This window comes from Notamacropus eugenii, chromosome 1 (genome assembly GCF_028372415.1).
Source record: "Notamacropus eugenii isolate mMacEug1 chromosome 1, mMacEug1.pri_v2, whole genome shotgun sequence".
In the NCBI taxonomy this organism is placed as follows: Eukaryota; Metazoa; Chordata; class Mammalia; order Diprotodontia; family Macropodidae; genus Notamacropus; species Notamacropus eugenii.
This window is the reverse complement of record NC_092872.1, coordinates 301,098,284-301,114,059: the sequence shown is the minus strand read 5'-3', so window position 1 is coordinate 301,114,059 and position 15,776 is coordinate 301,098,284. Positions and strand designations below refer to the sequence as shown.

General features: G+C 37.2%; 1 protein-coding gene across 1 annotated transcript in view; it reads right to left on the bottom strand.

The window, feature by feature from the left end:
• Positions 1-1,528: 1,528 nt before the first annotated feature.
• Positions 1,529-15,776, bottom strand: part of PSMA3 (proteasome 20S subunit alpha 3) — a 39,401-nt gene continuing 25,153 nt past the window's right edge. The window contains exons 8-11 of the mRNA XM_072629321.1: positions 3,966-4,012; positions 2,624-2,691; positions 2,021-2,085; positions 1,529-1,700 (exon numbers count right to left, since the gene is read on the bottom strand). Coding sequence (XP_072485422.1) covers positions 1,656-1,700; positions 2,021-2,085; positions 2,624-2,691; positions 3,966-4,012 — 225 coding nt within the window. The 3' untranslated portion in view covers positions 1,529-1,655. The remainder of the gene's footprint in view (positions 1,701-2,020; positions 2,086-2,623; positions 2,692-3,965; positions 4,013-15,776) is intronic.

The following is a 15,776-nucleotide window of genomic DNA, read 5'->3' as shown; positions in this document are numbered from 1 at the left end:
AGAACTTCTGTTATTTCCCATCTACATAATCATTTAAACCCTTTGGGTCTCAATTTTCTCATATACAATCAGGAGGGACTAGATGATCTCAAAAGGTCCCCTTCTTGTTTGAACTCTAAAGGCATGCTCCCTTTTATGGCATTAACATTAACCATATTTTTCAAAGGAAACAGTGCCAAGAAGTGATTTGCCAAATTCTTAGACTTCTTGGAGTAAAATTTTAGTTGTGGACAGCCTTAAAATAACATAAAAGTGTGTGTGTCACAAACCCTTATTAAAGTGCTAATATAAAGGTTAGTTGTTAATATTCTAATTCTGATACTTTCATTTTCAAACCTCTAAACCCAATTCTCTAAAAACTTCCAAGTTTTTTCTTTTTTTTTTGAGATCGCAACCTTTTTAAAGGTTTATTTAAATCTTAATATCTTGTTATGGCAATGTGGCCATTTAAGATTAAGATAAATTACAATTGTCCCATGTTATAGAGTTAAAACTTAACTACAAATTTTCCTTAACAGTTATGCTTCTGAGTAACTAAATGTTGTTCAAAAATATTATGCAGCAGTTAAAAATCTTTTAAAAAAATTACCTTCCAAGATGGTTGACCAATGGACAAAGTTTAGTTTTTTTAAAACTTTTCCTATTCAGAAAAGTATCTGAGAAATGAAGCCTTAAAATTTTCTCATGACACTTAATACAAATAGTCTTGTTATCCAACCCAAATTCAGAAAATGTAAGGGATCATTTAAGAAAAAGGTTTTAAAAGTACATTACAAACAGCATAAATAAACAATAGCAAAGGATGTTTTTTATACTCACGCTTTAATAGGAAGTGGAGAAATGATACCACTTTAAGTCAGTCTTAAAAATGGTCTTAAGTATCCTCAGGTATACTTTTGCTTTTGTGCAAACAAGGCCAATTCTAGGTGCCAGGTCTTAAAACTTTTTTTGAGAGAAGCTAAACTACCAGGTTATTGGAATTTAGTTAAGTATTTATGAAGTCTGCTGTAAACTACATAAATATTCAAAGTCCAGCAATAGCAAAGTCCACTCTAGCTAAAAAAAGTAGTAGCTTACACGAAGTTGAAATTTCCAAAATTGGAACGTGTCAATTTAACAGAGTTCAGAGTTTCACTTGCTACGTATTATAAAACAAGTATGTCAGTAATACTTCCTATTGTATCTAGTAACTATCCATAGGACCAGGAAAAGGGCAGGGTAGACTCAAGAAACGTTTCTACAAAATTTGACTTCATGTTCACTCCTTTGACATGAAAGAGGCAGAAAAGGGTTAAATATGATAGGATTAAATATGACATTATCATGTCATAATCTCTTATTTGAAGTTGTTTTAGTTACAGGAAAGAATGAGCTGTTAAAAGAAATAGAATTATTTCATCTTTAATTGGACCCTTGTGAGTTAATCTGCCAGAGATTCAAGTAGACTGTCTCACATTAATAGTGTGAGAAAAAATGGGCAAAGTCCCTAAAACCCCTCCAAAGTAGAAACTTTGTCGTAGAGAACAAATTAACTTGTGGATACGAGATAAATTTTTAATAAACTGGTAATTCGTTGCAGTAATCCACAATACACTACTTTTACATAGTTTACACATGAAACATTTCTTTAAAAAAAAAAAGTATAGCACTCATTGTTACATATTATCATCATCTGATTCATCATCTTCTTTCAAAGATTCCTGTTTTAAAAGAAGAATAGTCAGTCAGTATTTTAATACTAAAATGCTCCTTAAGTAGTCTGTGGTTATGTGCAACACACCCACAAACAAAAAACCTTAACCTACTACTATACAATATAAAAATCCAGTATGAATATAAGGGTTTAATGGACCTTCCCACACCACCCCCAATATGCCTTTGAAGACCATTTCAAGTAACCTATTTCTTAGTTATTTCCCATAATATCTATGTTCATTTTCAAACAAATGCTCATTTTTTTTAACCAGTTCCACCCACAGTTAGGAAACTCTACCTGGCTGCATTTCTACAAAGTGCTTACCTTGGCATATTTCTCTGCTTCTTCTCTTATATCTTTCGGAACAATTTCATGCCTTCCTTTGGTTACTGTAAGTTAAGCCATATTTTTAAATTTAAGGATTTTAACTTAAAAGTATGGGTAGTAGCATGTTATCATTAGTTTAATTATTGTTTAAATGTCTCATACTTGTGTGTTTAAACTGCTCGGAACACACATTTAAAAACTGAACTATATTGTCAAGGTTTAATGCAGGGGACTGGAAAGTTATACTGCTAACTCCATGTTGGAGCCTTGCTGAGAAAATCTCCTTTAGAAGAATTCAAAATTATTCTGTTGTCAGAAGTAAAAGACTGGAGAAACAGCATTGTATCAATAGTACTAGACTTGGAAACAGGAAGGTCCTTTTCAGATATAATCCTTTCCGAAATGTGTATTTTCAATGAATTATGTTGATGATTGCAAAATCCTGAAAATAGATAAGTTTTCAAATCTCACTGTGACCTCAATATGTGACAGTCTAGAAAGCTAAAACAGTAATAGAACATTGAGTTATCCCCAAAGAGTATACAGTCTAAGCTCACAAAACAAAAATGTACAAAGGAATGTTTATAAAAGGATCTTTACCTTCTCCAACCCAACTGAGCTCCAGTTCAAAAGCTTTGTCCTTAACTTCATCATGTACTATATAGATTCTAGAATAAAAAAAGTAATAAAATTATCACATAAATAAGTTAATCCATTAACTGCAGACCAGTCTGCATTAGCAAAACTAAGTTTCTTCATTAGAAAGTTTCCCGATCACAATCTCAATCAAAAGAAGAAAAAAGTGTGTGTACAGTTTTCAAAGTTTAAGCTAAATTGACATGTTCAGTATCAATCTTTTTGTTAAGTTAAAAAAGGATATTTGAAGACCCCCTTAAGTGAATCACAATGATAAAACCACAAATTTGTGGTCACAGAATTTGTAGGACTAAAATCTAAGGAGAGTGAGATGTTTATTGAAGGAAACTTCAAGGGAATGAATGCATATTATAATTGCCAACTTGACAAAAGAGAACATGAAAAGAATTCTGAAACACCTACGTTCAAGTAAGTCACCAATTCTTTAAGCCTCTGTGTCCCTTCTTTATAAAAACGAAGGGGTTGCATTAGGTGACCTTTGAGGTGCCTTTCACAGCTCAAAAAGTATAGTACTGAAAATCATTTCTTCTTGGTCTTCCTGATTGATTCCAATCCTCCATCTAATAAATTTATCAAACAATCTAAAGTGTAGGTCATTTTAACTGTTCCTCTTGCCTCTAAGGGTAAAATACAACTTCTCCTGCACAGGAATTAAGGCCTTCTTCTATCATCTGGCTCCAATCTACCCTTTTCAATCTTATTTCACATTATTTGCTCCTCCTACTTCGTTCTAACCGAACTACTTCACAAATGAAATTTATATCTCCTTGCATTTAAAAAAAAAGTCATTAGCTTTTAGATTATTTATCTTTCTTTATATTCCCCAGTTTTAAGGCTCTTTCCCTCCTCAAATTGCCCTTTTCTTGTAGCCTCCTAATAAACTTACCATTCTGGAAATTTTTCATTGGTTTGAGACATTTGAAATAATCAAGTTTTCTACCTCATGAAGGCTTCTACTACTGTTTTCATGGCCCAAACTCTCATGTTTACCAATAATGCCTAAAGTGTGACAAAGAAATTTTTTTCCCCTTAAGCCTGAATATGTTTCGGGGAGGGGGAGGGAAGAGAAGAGGGGGAAATAAGACAGGACTAAGACTGCTAACTCAATGATGAATAACCTGCATAAGTTAATAGGCAAATAGGCAAAATATAAGTCAGCATTAATTTTCCAAAAGTTACATCAAAAACTAATCTCCTTTAAACAAACCCAGGCAGCAAAAAGCGATGATTACAACTACAAAAATAATTCTGAAACCCAGTTAAGTTAATGACAAAAAACACTTACATTTTTGCAACTTCTTTAACAACATCCCGACAAGTCATTTCTTTCATCTATGAGAAAATGTATAATCAAGAGGGTTGACAGGATAATAAAATTACATGAACAACATGTAGTTCTAAAAAATCTCTTGGCTTATTAAAAGCATTATTTTATTAGTTTTGTAGATTAGTAACTAAAGGCTAAATACACTTTCACTTATTTGTCCAAAGTGACACAATATAGCAGAGGGCTACATTTCTTGATTCCAGCATCAATGTTTTCAAGACTGTATTGTATTTGAATGCTATTAATATCATAACATAAAAACTGTTACAAGTTAGAATATACCCAAAGCTAAATTTATCAATTTTCCATTCTCAATTTTAGAGTCCAAAAACTTTTTTATAGTAATTCCAATACCACAGTACCTGTGCTGTGTTGTTAAGATAATCTAGTTTAAGTAAAGTCAGGATGGCAGAGTAAAGGCCGATAACCAGCTGAACTCTCCCAACATTTCACTCCAAACAACTTTAAAATAAGGCCTCAAATCAAATTTTGGAATAATGGAGTCAAGAAAGGTCACAGGGAGACATTTTTCCAGCATAAAGCAACTTAGGAAGTCCACAGAAGAGATCTTTAACACTAGGATGGATGCAGGCCTGGAATGTGGCCAAACCACCAGCCGTGGGCCTTGGAGGTAGCTGCAACAGCTTTAAAAGCTCAGCCAAGAGATGATAAGGGAGTCGAAGAAGTGTCAGAAAAAAACTACAGCAGAATCTTTGCTAGCACTGGATACAGTAGGCACTGACTGTCAACTCTACTGCCCAAAAGTAATTCTGTTATAGTTTCAGGACAAAGAAGGGCATTTGTTTTCAGTCACAAGGGAGCAGGAACCCTGATTACAGTTTCAGGGCCAAAAGGAACACTAATCTTTGCAGCTACAGTGGAACAGGGGCCCTTCTTAGGTAAAGATTAGTGACCACACCTCTCCCAGGATAATACCAACTTGGAAGCACCAAAACTTCGAAGACTCCCACAACTAGTTCTGAAAACAGCAGCACAAAAAAACTAAACTTGGCACAGTGCCTCCCCATACCCAAGTGAGCAGAGCCCAACTCCAACATAATGTTCAAAAGAAAAAAACTGGGAAAATGAGCAAACAACTAAAAAATAACTTGACCATAAAAAGCTACTACAGCAGTAGGGAAGACCAAGAAATAAACTTAGAAGCCAATAATGTGAACACAGCTATAAGCAAAGCCTCCTAGGAAAAAAAAAAAAACTGGATCCAAGGCCAGCAAGAATTCCTGGAATAGTTGAAGAAATTAAGAGTGGTAAAAATGAGAGTAAAGACAAATATGAAAAGAGAATTAACAGCTTGGTTAAAGAGGCATAGTGGATAGACCTAAAGTCAGGAATACTCATCTTCCCGAGTTCAAATCTGGCCTCAGACACTTACTACTTGTGTGACCCTGAACAAACTATTTAATCCTATTTGCTTCAGTTTCTCATGTGTAAAATGAGCTGGAGAAGAAAACTGCAAACGATTTCAGTATCTTTGTCAAGAAAACCACAAATGGAGTCACAAAGAGTTGGGCATACCTGAAACAACTTAATAACAGCAAAAAGAGGCACACAAAAAATACTGAAGAAAATAACACCTTAAAAAACAAAACTGGCTTAATGGCAAAAGAGACACAAAGATTCACTGAAGAAAACAATTCCTTAAAAATTAGAATTTGAGCTAATGACTCCATGAGATTTCAAGAAATAAGTTAAATTTTTTTTATAAATAGAAAATGTGAAAGATTACATTGGAAAAACAACTGACCTGGAAGATAGGCTAAGGAGAGAAATTTAAGAATTATTGTACTACCTGAAAGCCATGATCAAAAAAAAATCTGTGACAACATATTTCACGAAATTATAAAGGAAATCTGCCCTGTTATCTTAGATCCAGAGTGTAAAATAGACATTGAAAGCATCCTTTGATCACCTCCTGAAAGAAATCTTAAAATGAAAACTCCCAGGAATGTTAGAGTCAAATTCCAGAGCTCCCAGGTCAAGGAGAAAATATTGCAAGCAGTCAGAAGTAAAATATCAGGGAGCCACAATCAGATCAAACAAGATTTAGCAGCTTTCACATTAAGGGAGCAGAGGGCTTGGAATATGATTATTTTGGTAGGCAAAGGAACTAGGATTACAAAAAGGAATAACCTATCCAGCAAAATTAAGTATAATTCTAAGGAGGGGAAGGAAAGAGAATAATTAATGAAATAGAAGACTTCCAAGCATTCCTGCTGAAAAAATCAGAGATGAAAAGAAAATCTGACATTCAAATAGAAGACTTCAGAGAAGCATAAAAAGGTAAACATTACAATAGTAATCACAAGGGACTCAATAAAGTTAAACTTTATATTCCTATATGGAAAAATGATATACTTAACTCCTATGAATTTTATAATTATTAGGACACTTAGAAGGAATCTACATAGAGGCACAAGTGTGAGATGTTCTTCAAAAAAAAAAATATGGGATAAGAAAGAGGGATGCACTAGAAAGAAGCAGAATGGGGCAAATTTTTTCACATAAAAGAGGAGTCCTAGGAAAAGCATTTATAGTGGAGGGGCAAATGGAGGAGGAGGCAATGCTTGGATCTCATTTTCATCAGAACTGGTTCAAAGAGGGAAGACTATATAAACATACTCAATTGGGTATAGAAATCTCTCTTACCTAGTAGAAAAACTGGAGGGGAAGGGGATAAGAGATACTGGGTGGGTTAGGATGACAAAATAGCACGCAGATTAAGGGTGGCAATTGTCAGAAGCAAAACACTTTTGAGGAAGGGGGGAAAAGAATAAAAAGAGAGAGAAGGATAAACACTAGAAAATAGGATGGAAGGAAAAACACAGTAATCATAACTGTGAATGGGATGAGCTAATCCATAAAGCAGAAGCTGATAGAATGTATTAGAAAACAGAATCCAACTTATGTTGTATACACAAGACACTTCAAACAAAAAAAAGAAAGTTAAAATAAAAGGTTGAAACAATCTATTTTGCTTCAGTTGAAGTAAAAAAGGCAAGGATAGCAACTTTGATTACAAACAAAGCAAAAACAAAAGTAGACAAAGAAGATAAGCAAAGAAACTACCTTTTGCTAAAAGTACAATGAAGTAATATCAAAAATTTTTACGGCAAGTTTCTCTGATAAAGGTCTCATTTCTCAAATACAGGGAACTGAGTCAAATTTATAAGAATAAGAGCCATTCCTCAATTGCCAAATGGTCAAAGGATATGAACAGGCAGTTTTCAGAAGAAGAAAGCAAAGCTTTCTATTGTCATATAAAAAAATGCTCTAAATAACTATTGATTAGAGAAAGGAAAATTAAAACAACTCTTGAGGTACCATCTTATATCTATGGAAAGTAACAAATACTAGAGGGGGATAAAGGAAAATAGGTATATTAATGAACTGTTGGTCAAGTGGTGAACTGGTCCAGTCATTCTGGAGAACAATTTGCAACTATACCCAAAGGCTATAAAGTTGCACATACCCTTTGATTCAGCTGTACCCCAAAAAGATCAAAGAAAAAGGAAAAGGACCTATATGTACAAAAATATTTATAGCAGCTCTCTCTTTGGGGTGGCAAAGAATTGGAAATTGGGGGGATGTTAAATTTGGGGGAATGGCTGAAGAAGTTGTGGTATATGATTGTGATGGAATAAAAAATGATGAGAAAGATAATTTCAGAAAAACACTGAAAGGTATGAAGTGATGCAAAGTGAAGTGAGAACAATGGCACAGTAACAATGTTGTAACGATCAACTGTAAAACACCTGGCTACTCTGATCAATACACTGATCCAAGACAATTCTAAACATGCTATCCACCCCAGAGAGAAGCGATGAACTTGGAGTGCAAACTGAAGTATAATTTTCTTACTTTTTTAAATTTTATTTTTTACAATATGGCTAATATGGAAATAGTTGTTGTTGTTCAGTCGTTTCAGGCATATCCAACTGCAACCCCATTTATGGTTTTCTTGGCAGAGATCCTGGAGAGGTTTGCCTTTTCCTTCTCGAATTCATTTTACAGACAAGGAAACTGAAATAGAGTTAAGAAACTTGCCCAGAGTCACACCGCTTTTAAGTATCTGAGATTGGATTTGAACTAAGGAAGACAGTTTTCCTGACTCCAAGTGCTCTATCTACTGTACCACCTACCTGCCCAAAATATGTTTTGCATCATTTCAAATGTATAATTGATATATTGTTTGCCTTGAGTGGGGGAGGAATAGGAAGGAGGGAGAGAATCTGGAAATAACAATGTTAAAGGAACAGTTTTAATTTCTTAAAAAAAATAATCTAGTTGAAATAACATTTGTTAATTATTCCTTTCAAAAAAGATGTTAAATAGAAGCTACACAGGCACTATAGTTTTAGAAATAAACATACTTAAGTCTTTTTTGTAAATAATAATAAAAAAAGAAATGGATGCGAATCCTGGCAAACTAAATTTGTTGGATTAAAGGAAAGATGGGAGCTCCAAAGGCCACATATACCAAACCAAAGAAAACTTCATTATCCCACAATACTGTAAGGATATTACCAAAATGACAAAAGAATCTGTTCCCTAAAACTTCAACTGAACATGTGACTATCTTCATGTAGCTCTTATGTCCTTTGTACCTTAAACTCCTCAAAAAGGCTATCTACGAAAGGCAGACATTTTCTTTTTACTCTCTTAAAAGCCCTTACAATCTGGCTTCTGACCTTGTCATTTCACCAAAACTGCTCTCTCCAAAGTTACTAATGATCTTAGTTGTCAAACCTAATCCAATGGCCTTTTTTTCTCAATCCTCATTCTCCTTGTGCACTCACTGATACTGTTAATCACTCACTCCTACTTGATATTGATACTCTTCTCTCTAGGTTTTCATCACTCTTTCCTGGTATTCTATCTGACTACTCCTCAGTCTCCTTTGCTGGATCTTCATCCAGATCACTCCTTCTAATCATAGGTTATCCCTCAAGGTTCTGATCTGTCCTGGGTCCCCTTCTCTTCTCCTTCTATATTACTTCGTTTGGTAATCTCACCAGCTACCATGGATTCAATTACCATCTCTACGCTGATAATTCTCAAATCTACCTATCCTGCTCTAATGTCTCTGCTCACCTTCAATCTTGCATCTCCAGCTACCTTTCAGACATATTGAAATGATCTTAAATTCAATATATACCAAACAGGACTCACTATCTTTCATTGTAAACCCTGCCCCATTCCTACCTTCCATGTTTTCAGTTCTACAGGCTCACAACCTAGGAGTCATTCTGGATTCCTCACTCCCCTATCCAAATCTGCTGCCAAGAGCTATCAATTTCACCTTTGCAACATCTCTTGAATAAGCCCCCTTCTCTCCTCTGACACAGGCTCTCATCACTTCATGCCTGGATTACTGCAATAGCCTGCTGGTAGGTTAGCCTGCCTCAAGTCTTTCCCCAATCTAATACATCCTGTATTCAGCTAGTCACCTTCAATAAACCCCAGTGGTTTACTATTGCCTCCAGGAGAAAACATAAAATCTTCTGTTGGCATTCAAAACCTTCCATAATCTAGCCTCCTCCTACTTTTCCATTCCAGAAACCTTCCAATTTCCTAATTTTTATAGATGAAGAAGCTGAAGGCCAGTGCAGTTAAGCATTTTGCCTGGGATCACACAATGATCTTCAACAGGAACAGGACTCACACAAGACGTTCTTTTCATAAACCCTAGTGATTATGTTTCCAATGGCCTGGGATTCACAGCCCCTCCAATCCATCCCATGAACACAAAGATGAGACCTATGAGTGAAGAATGGCTAGTAGAATGCTGGTAGTTGTGGCTATGTGATGCGTAACAGCAATCATGTCAAGTAAAAATAACAAACTATGGCCAGGACCTGTCTCAACTATGCTGTTGTTATGGTTGCTAAGTAAAACTGGTTATTCAAAGTCTGAAGAGTGATTGCACATAGCTTATGTTATTATACTCAGTACAGCACATCTGCCCCAATCCTGGGATTATATTTAAAGCTGGAAAATCACCTAATCCAACGTTACCATTCACTTTATAAATTAGAAAATACAGGTCCAGGGAAGCAATATTACCTGCTCACAGTTACACAAGTATACATGTAATTAAGTGCCAGAGCCCACACTGAAGAACTTGGGAATATGAACTCCAAGTTGGATGCAATACAGTGCTGATAAACCAAGATCTATTTTACAATTTTTTTTTTTACTGTTTCTACCACTGTTTACTCCTACTGTTTTATTTACTGACTACTGCGCTTTAGTTAAGTATTTGAATAACATTATAATGCCTAATTATGTGTATTCCACTATTAATAATTAACAGTAATAATGATAAAAAGCTAACATTTATAGCACTATAAGGTTTACAAATCACTTTACAAATACTGTCTCATTCTCCTCATTTTAAAGATAAGGAAACTGAGGCAGACAGAAGTTAAGTGCCTTGCCCAGGATCACAAAGCTAGTCTACGTCTGAGATTGGATTTGCACTCAGGTTTTCTTGACTCCAGTTCTAGACTATCCTCTGATACATTTAGCTTTCTTAACACCTAGTGAAGGAAAGAGGAGCACTGTTGGAGAAATAATTGCAAAACAGGGAAAAATATGCTTCTGAATGTAGCATAGTAGGAAAAATCTGGAGTCAGAAGATGTGAATTCGAATACTGGCTTTGCTGCTTTTCATATGTATGACCTTTAAAATTGCTTGAACTCTCAACATCAGTTTCCTATCTCCAAAGAAAAAAAAAAAGAGGAAACGGTTGAAAATGAAATTTTCTTTAGATATATCAAGGTAGTTTGCCATTCCCTGCACTGAACTCTACCTTGCAACACTAAAGTATATTACCTCCACTCCAAAAAAATAATCACCATCAAAGGTAAGACACTTTAAAAAAGCCAAACTTCCATTTTTTTAATGTTCCAGTTATCATTGAATTAAAAGTTCTCTTCTATTCCAAAGATAACATAATCATGGCCCTCAACTTCACTAATCTGAAAAACAAAACTCACACCACCTTGGCTTTATGACCAAAAAAAAAAAAATCTGAAAGTGCCTACAAAAATGCCTGAAAATAGGTAAGAGTTTTCTTTAAGTCTAATAATAGTATCAATATCAGTGCTCTCAGGTTGTGTCTGACAAATGAGAATTGATAATACAATTAAAGGTGAATAAAATATGTGAATTTAACACAATGACAACTCAGTGAAGGTTCAAAAATCTTTACAAATACAGTCACTATAAAGATAAATTTGATTCAGAAAATATTTTTACTTGCACGTAGAAAAATTGTCATAGCCTGGGAGGAGGTTCACACAGGTTTTCTGACTTCTGCTACTCTAAGAGTCTCTGGAACTATAACCCCCACGAAGGGAGCAATCAATTAAATTACTTATGGTACCAAGTTGGAGCCTGCTGGAAACCCTGGTTACATGCAAAGCCATAAAAGAGGATGAATAAACCATGAATCAGTTTGTCCAAAATGGCATAATAACCAACCAACCAGAACAAACACATTCTCTTATTAGGGAATAATGTTAACTGGATTTCTATTATCCCTCCATAACCTATTTATATAGGATGTCCTCCTTGTGATACACACAAGACTACACAAGAGATACAACATTAAGAATACTTCTAAGAACCAACTCAAAGCTTCTATACTGTTTCTTCTTCATTATTATCTAATTATTGAAGGAATGCTATATTAATCAATGGGGTTATTCATTTAAGTTAGTAGTTTGGAATTGGGAAAAAGGTAAAGGACAAGGGCCTGGCCCTGGGTAAAAAGGTGCAGGTTCAAACCCCAAGCTGGACTTTTAGTTTTAGAAACAGCTTTGGTAGCTATGGCTTATTTTTAAAACCATCAAGCCCTATTTCTGCAAATGTTGTCTCAAGAAATAAAGGTGCTGACAAGAAAGAATTCTTGGAACAGAGACACAAACCAGATTTGGACATTAGCAATAATAACCCAAAAGGGGAACTGGCTCCCAATATGCACGTTCAGTAAGAACAGGACAACAAAACACCCTGCTTCCCAAAAACTTGGACTATGCCAACGACATAAGAATAAACAGGACTTGGTAACATTTTAACACTGTTTAATCTGGACCTCAAGGCATGGGGGGTAAGTTTAAGATGGAGAAATGACATTCTAAGTACAGCAAAAGGCATATTCAGGGTAGTAATGAAGAAGACCCAGCAGGTTGTTGTAGAAGGGGCTGATAAGTATGAGCCATATTTAAAGTCCTATAGACAATGGTGAAATTAAACCCAATAAGTTGTTTGAAAATAGGAAAAAAATTGGGGCGGAGAAAAGATGGCAGAGTAGAAGGACAGACCTGCTCTAGCTCTCCCCTGACAGCCATTATATACCTGTAAAAATGACACTAAACAAATTTCAGAGCAGCAGAATCCATAAAACAACAGAATGAAAGGGATTTCCAGCCCAAGACAGCCTGGAAGACCAACAGGAAAGGTCTATCACACAGGGCTTGGAGCAGAGCACAGTCCAGCCTCAGCCACATGGCATGGTTTGGATAGGACTAGAGCAGGCTTCAGGGTGCAGAATCACAGGTAGCAGCTGAGGTTCCCAGATTTCTCAACCCACAAACACCAAAGACAGCTTCAAAGGTCAGTAAGCAAGTTCTTTTGAGTCTCCTTTTCCATTTGGCTAATTCTGCTTTTGAAAGCATTCTTCTCCTCATTGGCTTCTTGAACCTCCTTTGCCAACTGAGTTAGCCTATTTTTCAGGGTGTTATTTTCTTCAGCATTTTTTTGGGTCCCCTTTAGCAGGGTGCTGATCTGCTGTTCATACTTTGCTTGCATGTCTTTCATTGCTCTTCCCAGTTTTTCCTCCACCTCTCTAACATAATTTTCAAAATTTTCTGAGCTCTTTTTGAGCTTTTCCATGGTCTGATCCCATTGAGTGGGCTGGGATACAGAAGTCCTGACTTCCATGTCTTTCCCTGATGGTGAGCACCGCTCTTCCTCATCAGAGAGGAGGGGAGGAGAAACCTGCTCACCAAGAAAGTAATCCTCTATAGTCTTGGTTTTTTCCCCTTTTCTGGGCATTTTTCCAGCCAGTGACTTGACCTCTGAATATTCTCCTCACACCCACCTCGCCTCCGGATCCTCCCAGCCAGTGGATCCTCCCAGCCAGAGCTTGGGGGTCTGAGACTCAAATGCTGCTTCCCAGCCTCAGGGCTTTGGGCGGGGGCAGGGCTGGTATTCCGTGTGAGATCAAGTTCAGCTGCCCCAGTGGGGGCAGGGCCGCCTCACGGGCTCAGTTTCCTCAGGGGATTTATGCAGAGACCTTCAACAATGGATCCAGGCTCCTGCCTGCTTGGGGAGCCCTGGTCTGCTCCCACCTCCGCTGGTGCCTCCCAAGGGGGCCTGAGTCATGGGGGCTCCCCACTCCCCTCTCGACCCGCCGAAGAGACCCTCTCACCGACCCTTGTCACCTGTGGGTGGAGGGGCCCGTGCGACTGCTGGAGATTCTGTCCCTGAAGCCTGCTCGGATCTGCTCCCCACTCGGATCTGCTCCTCTCGGCACCAGGCGGCCGCGGCAGGGCTGTGCTCGGCTCCCAGTCCGCGGCACGAAGAACTTTTTGCGAGAGGTTTTCAGGCTCTCTGGAACAGAAATCTTGTCCGCTCTGCTGTTATGTGGCTTCTCCTGCTCCCGAATTTATTGGCAACTCTTTTCTACAGATATTTCATGGGCTGTGGGTTCAGAGCTAACGTATTTGTGTGTTTCTACTCTGCCATCTTGGCTCCGCCCCCAATAAGCAAGTTCTTTCACCTGGGTGAGAGGCGGGGTTGTGGGTCTGGCCCAAGCCCTGGTCCCAGGGCAGTGGAAGTCACTGCAGCAAAGTTCCCTTTTGCAGCCCTCAGCCTAGACCCTGGAGGAATCAAGTGGCTGATCTGGATCTCAGCCCTGAGTGGTGGTCCTGGGATGAGGAGGAGCTCTGGCATGGTGGAGCTGGTGGTGCAGGTGAAAAGGGAACCCTACTTGCAGATCCTGGGCAGAACGGAGTGCTTGTCGTTGCTCACAGACAAGAGCGCAGCTCTAAACAGGAGTAAACTCCTCTCCCTTGATTGCGCCACCTTGGAGGAACTGAGAACTTTCAGGTTCATACAGTATACCCTCCACTTGACAAAGGACTCAGAAGTCAAGTAACTGGCAGGGAAAATGCCCAAAAAAGGGGAAAAAAATAAGACTATAGAAGGTTACTTTCTTGGTGAAAAGGTATTCTCTTCCATCCTTTCAGAGGAAGACATAAAGGTCAAGGCTTCTACATCCAAAACCTCTAAAATAAATATGCAATGGTCTCAGGCCATGGAAGAGCTCAAAAAGGATTTTGAAGGTCAAGTAAGAGAGGTGGAGGAAAAATTGGGAAAAGGAATGAGAGCAATGCAAGAAAATCATGAAAAGTACGTCAAGAGCTTGCTAAAGGAGATCCAAAAAAATGCAGAAGAAAATAACACCTTTAAAAATACACTAACCCAAATGCCAAAAGAGGTCCAAAAAGCCAATGAGGAGAAGAATGCCTTAAAAAGCAGAATGGGCCAAATGGAAAAGGAGGTTCAAAAGCTCACTGAAGAAAATAAGTTCTTTAAAAATTAGAATGGAATAGATGGAAACTACTGAATTTATGAGAAACCAAGAAATGACAAGACAAAATCAAAAGAATGAAAAAATAGAAGACAATGTAAAATATCTCACCGGAAAAAACAACTAACCTGGAAAATAGATCCAGGAGAGAGAATTTAAAAATTATTGGTCTACCTGAAAACTGTGATGAAATGAAGAGCCAACACATCATCTTCCAAGAAATTATCAAGGAAAATTGCCCTGATATTCTAGAACCAGAGGGTAAAATAGAGATAGAAAGAATTTCTCCTGAAAGAGATCCCAAAAGGAAAACTCCTAGGAATATTGTAGCCAAATTCCAGAGTTCCCAGGTCAAAGAGAAAATATTACAAGCAGCCAGAAAAAAACTATTCAAGTATTGTGGAAATACAATCAGGATAACACAGAATTTAGAAGCTTCTACACTTCTACACTAAGGGATTGAAGTGCTTGGAATGTGATATTCCAGAGGTCAAAGGAGCTAGGATTAAAACCAAGAATCACCTACCCAGAAAAACTGAGTATGGTCATTCAATGAAATAGAGGACTTATAAGCATTCTTGATGAAAAGACTAGAGCTGAATAGAAATCTGACTTTCAAATACAAGAATCAAGAGAAACATGAAAAGGTAAACAGGAAAGATGTTATTTGTAACTCATGAGACCTTTTTCAGTACGGGTACTTAGAAGGAGTGTGTGTGTGTATGGGTATGTATGTACATATTACATATGTGTAAGTATGTATATGTACATGAATGTATGTGTATATGTATGTATGTACACACACACACAGAGGGCACAGGGAGAGCTGAATATGAAGGGAGAATACCTAAAAAAAAATAAAATTTACTGTTGAATGAAATGTACTAGGAATAAGAGAAAGGGAGAAATAAAACGTAGCAAATCAGCTCACATAAAAGAAGGAAGAAAGAGCTTTTACAATGGAGGGGAAAAGGGAGGAGATTAAAGGAAATAATTGAATCTTACTCTCATGGGATTTGGCTTAAGGAGGAAATACACTCAACTGGATATGGAAATCTATTTTACAGGAAGGGAAGGGGGAAGAGGACAGGAGAGGGAAGATAACAGAAGGGACAGCAAATTGGGGAAAGGGATAATCAGAAGCAAA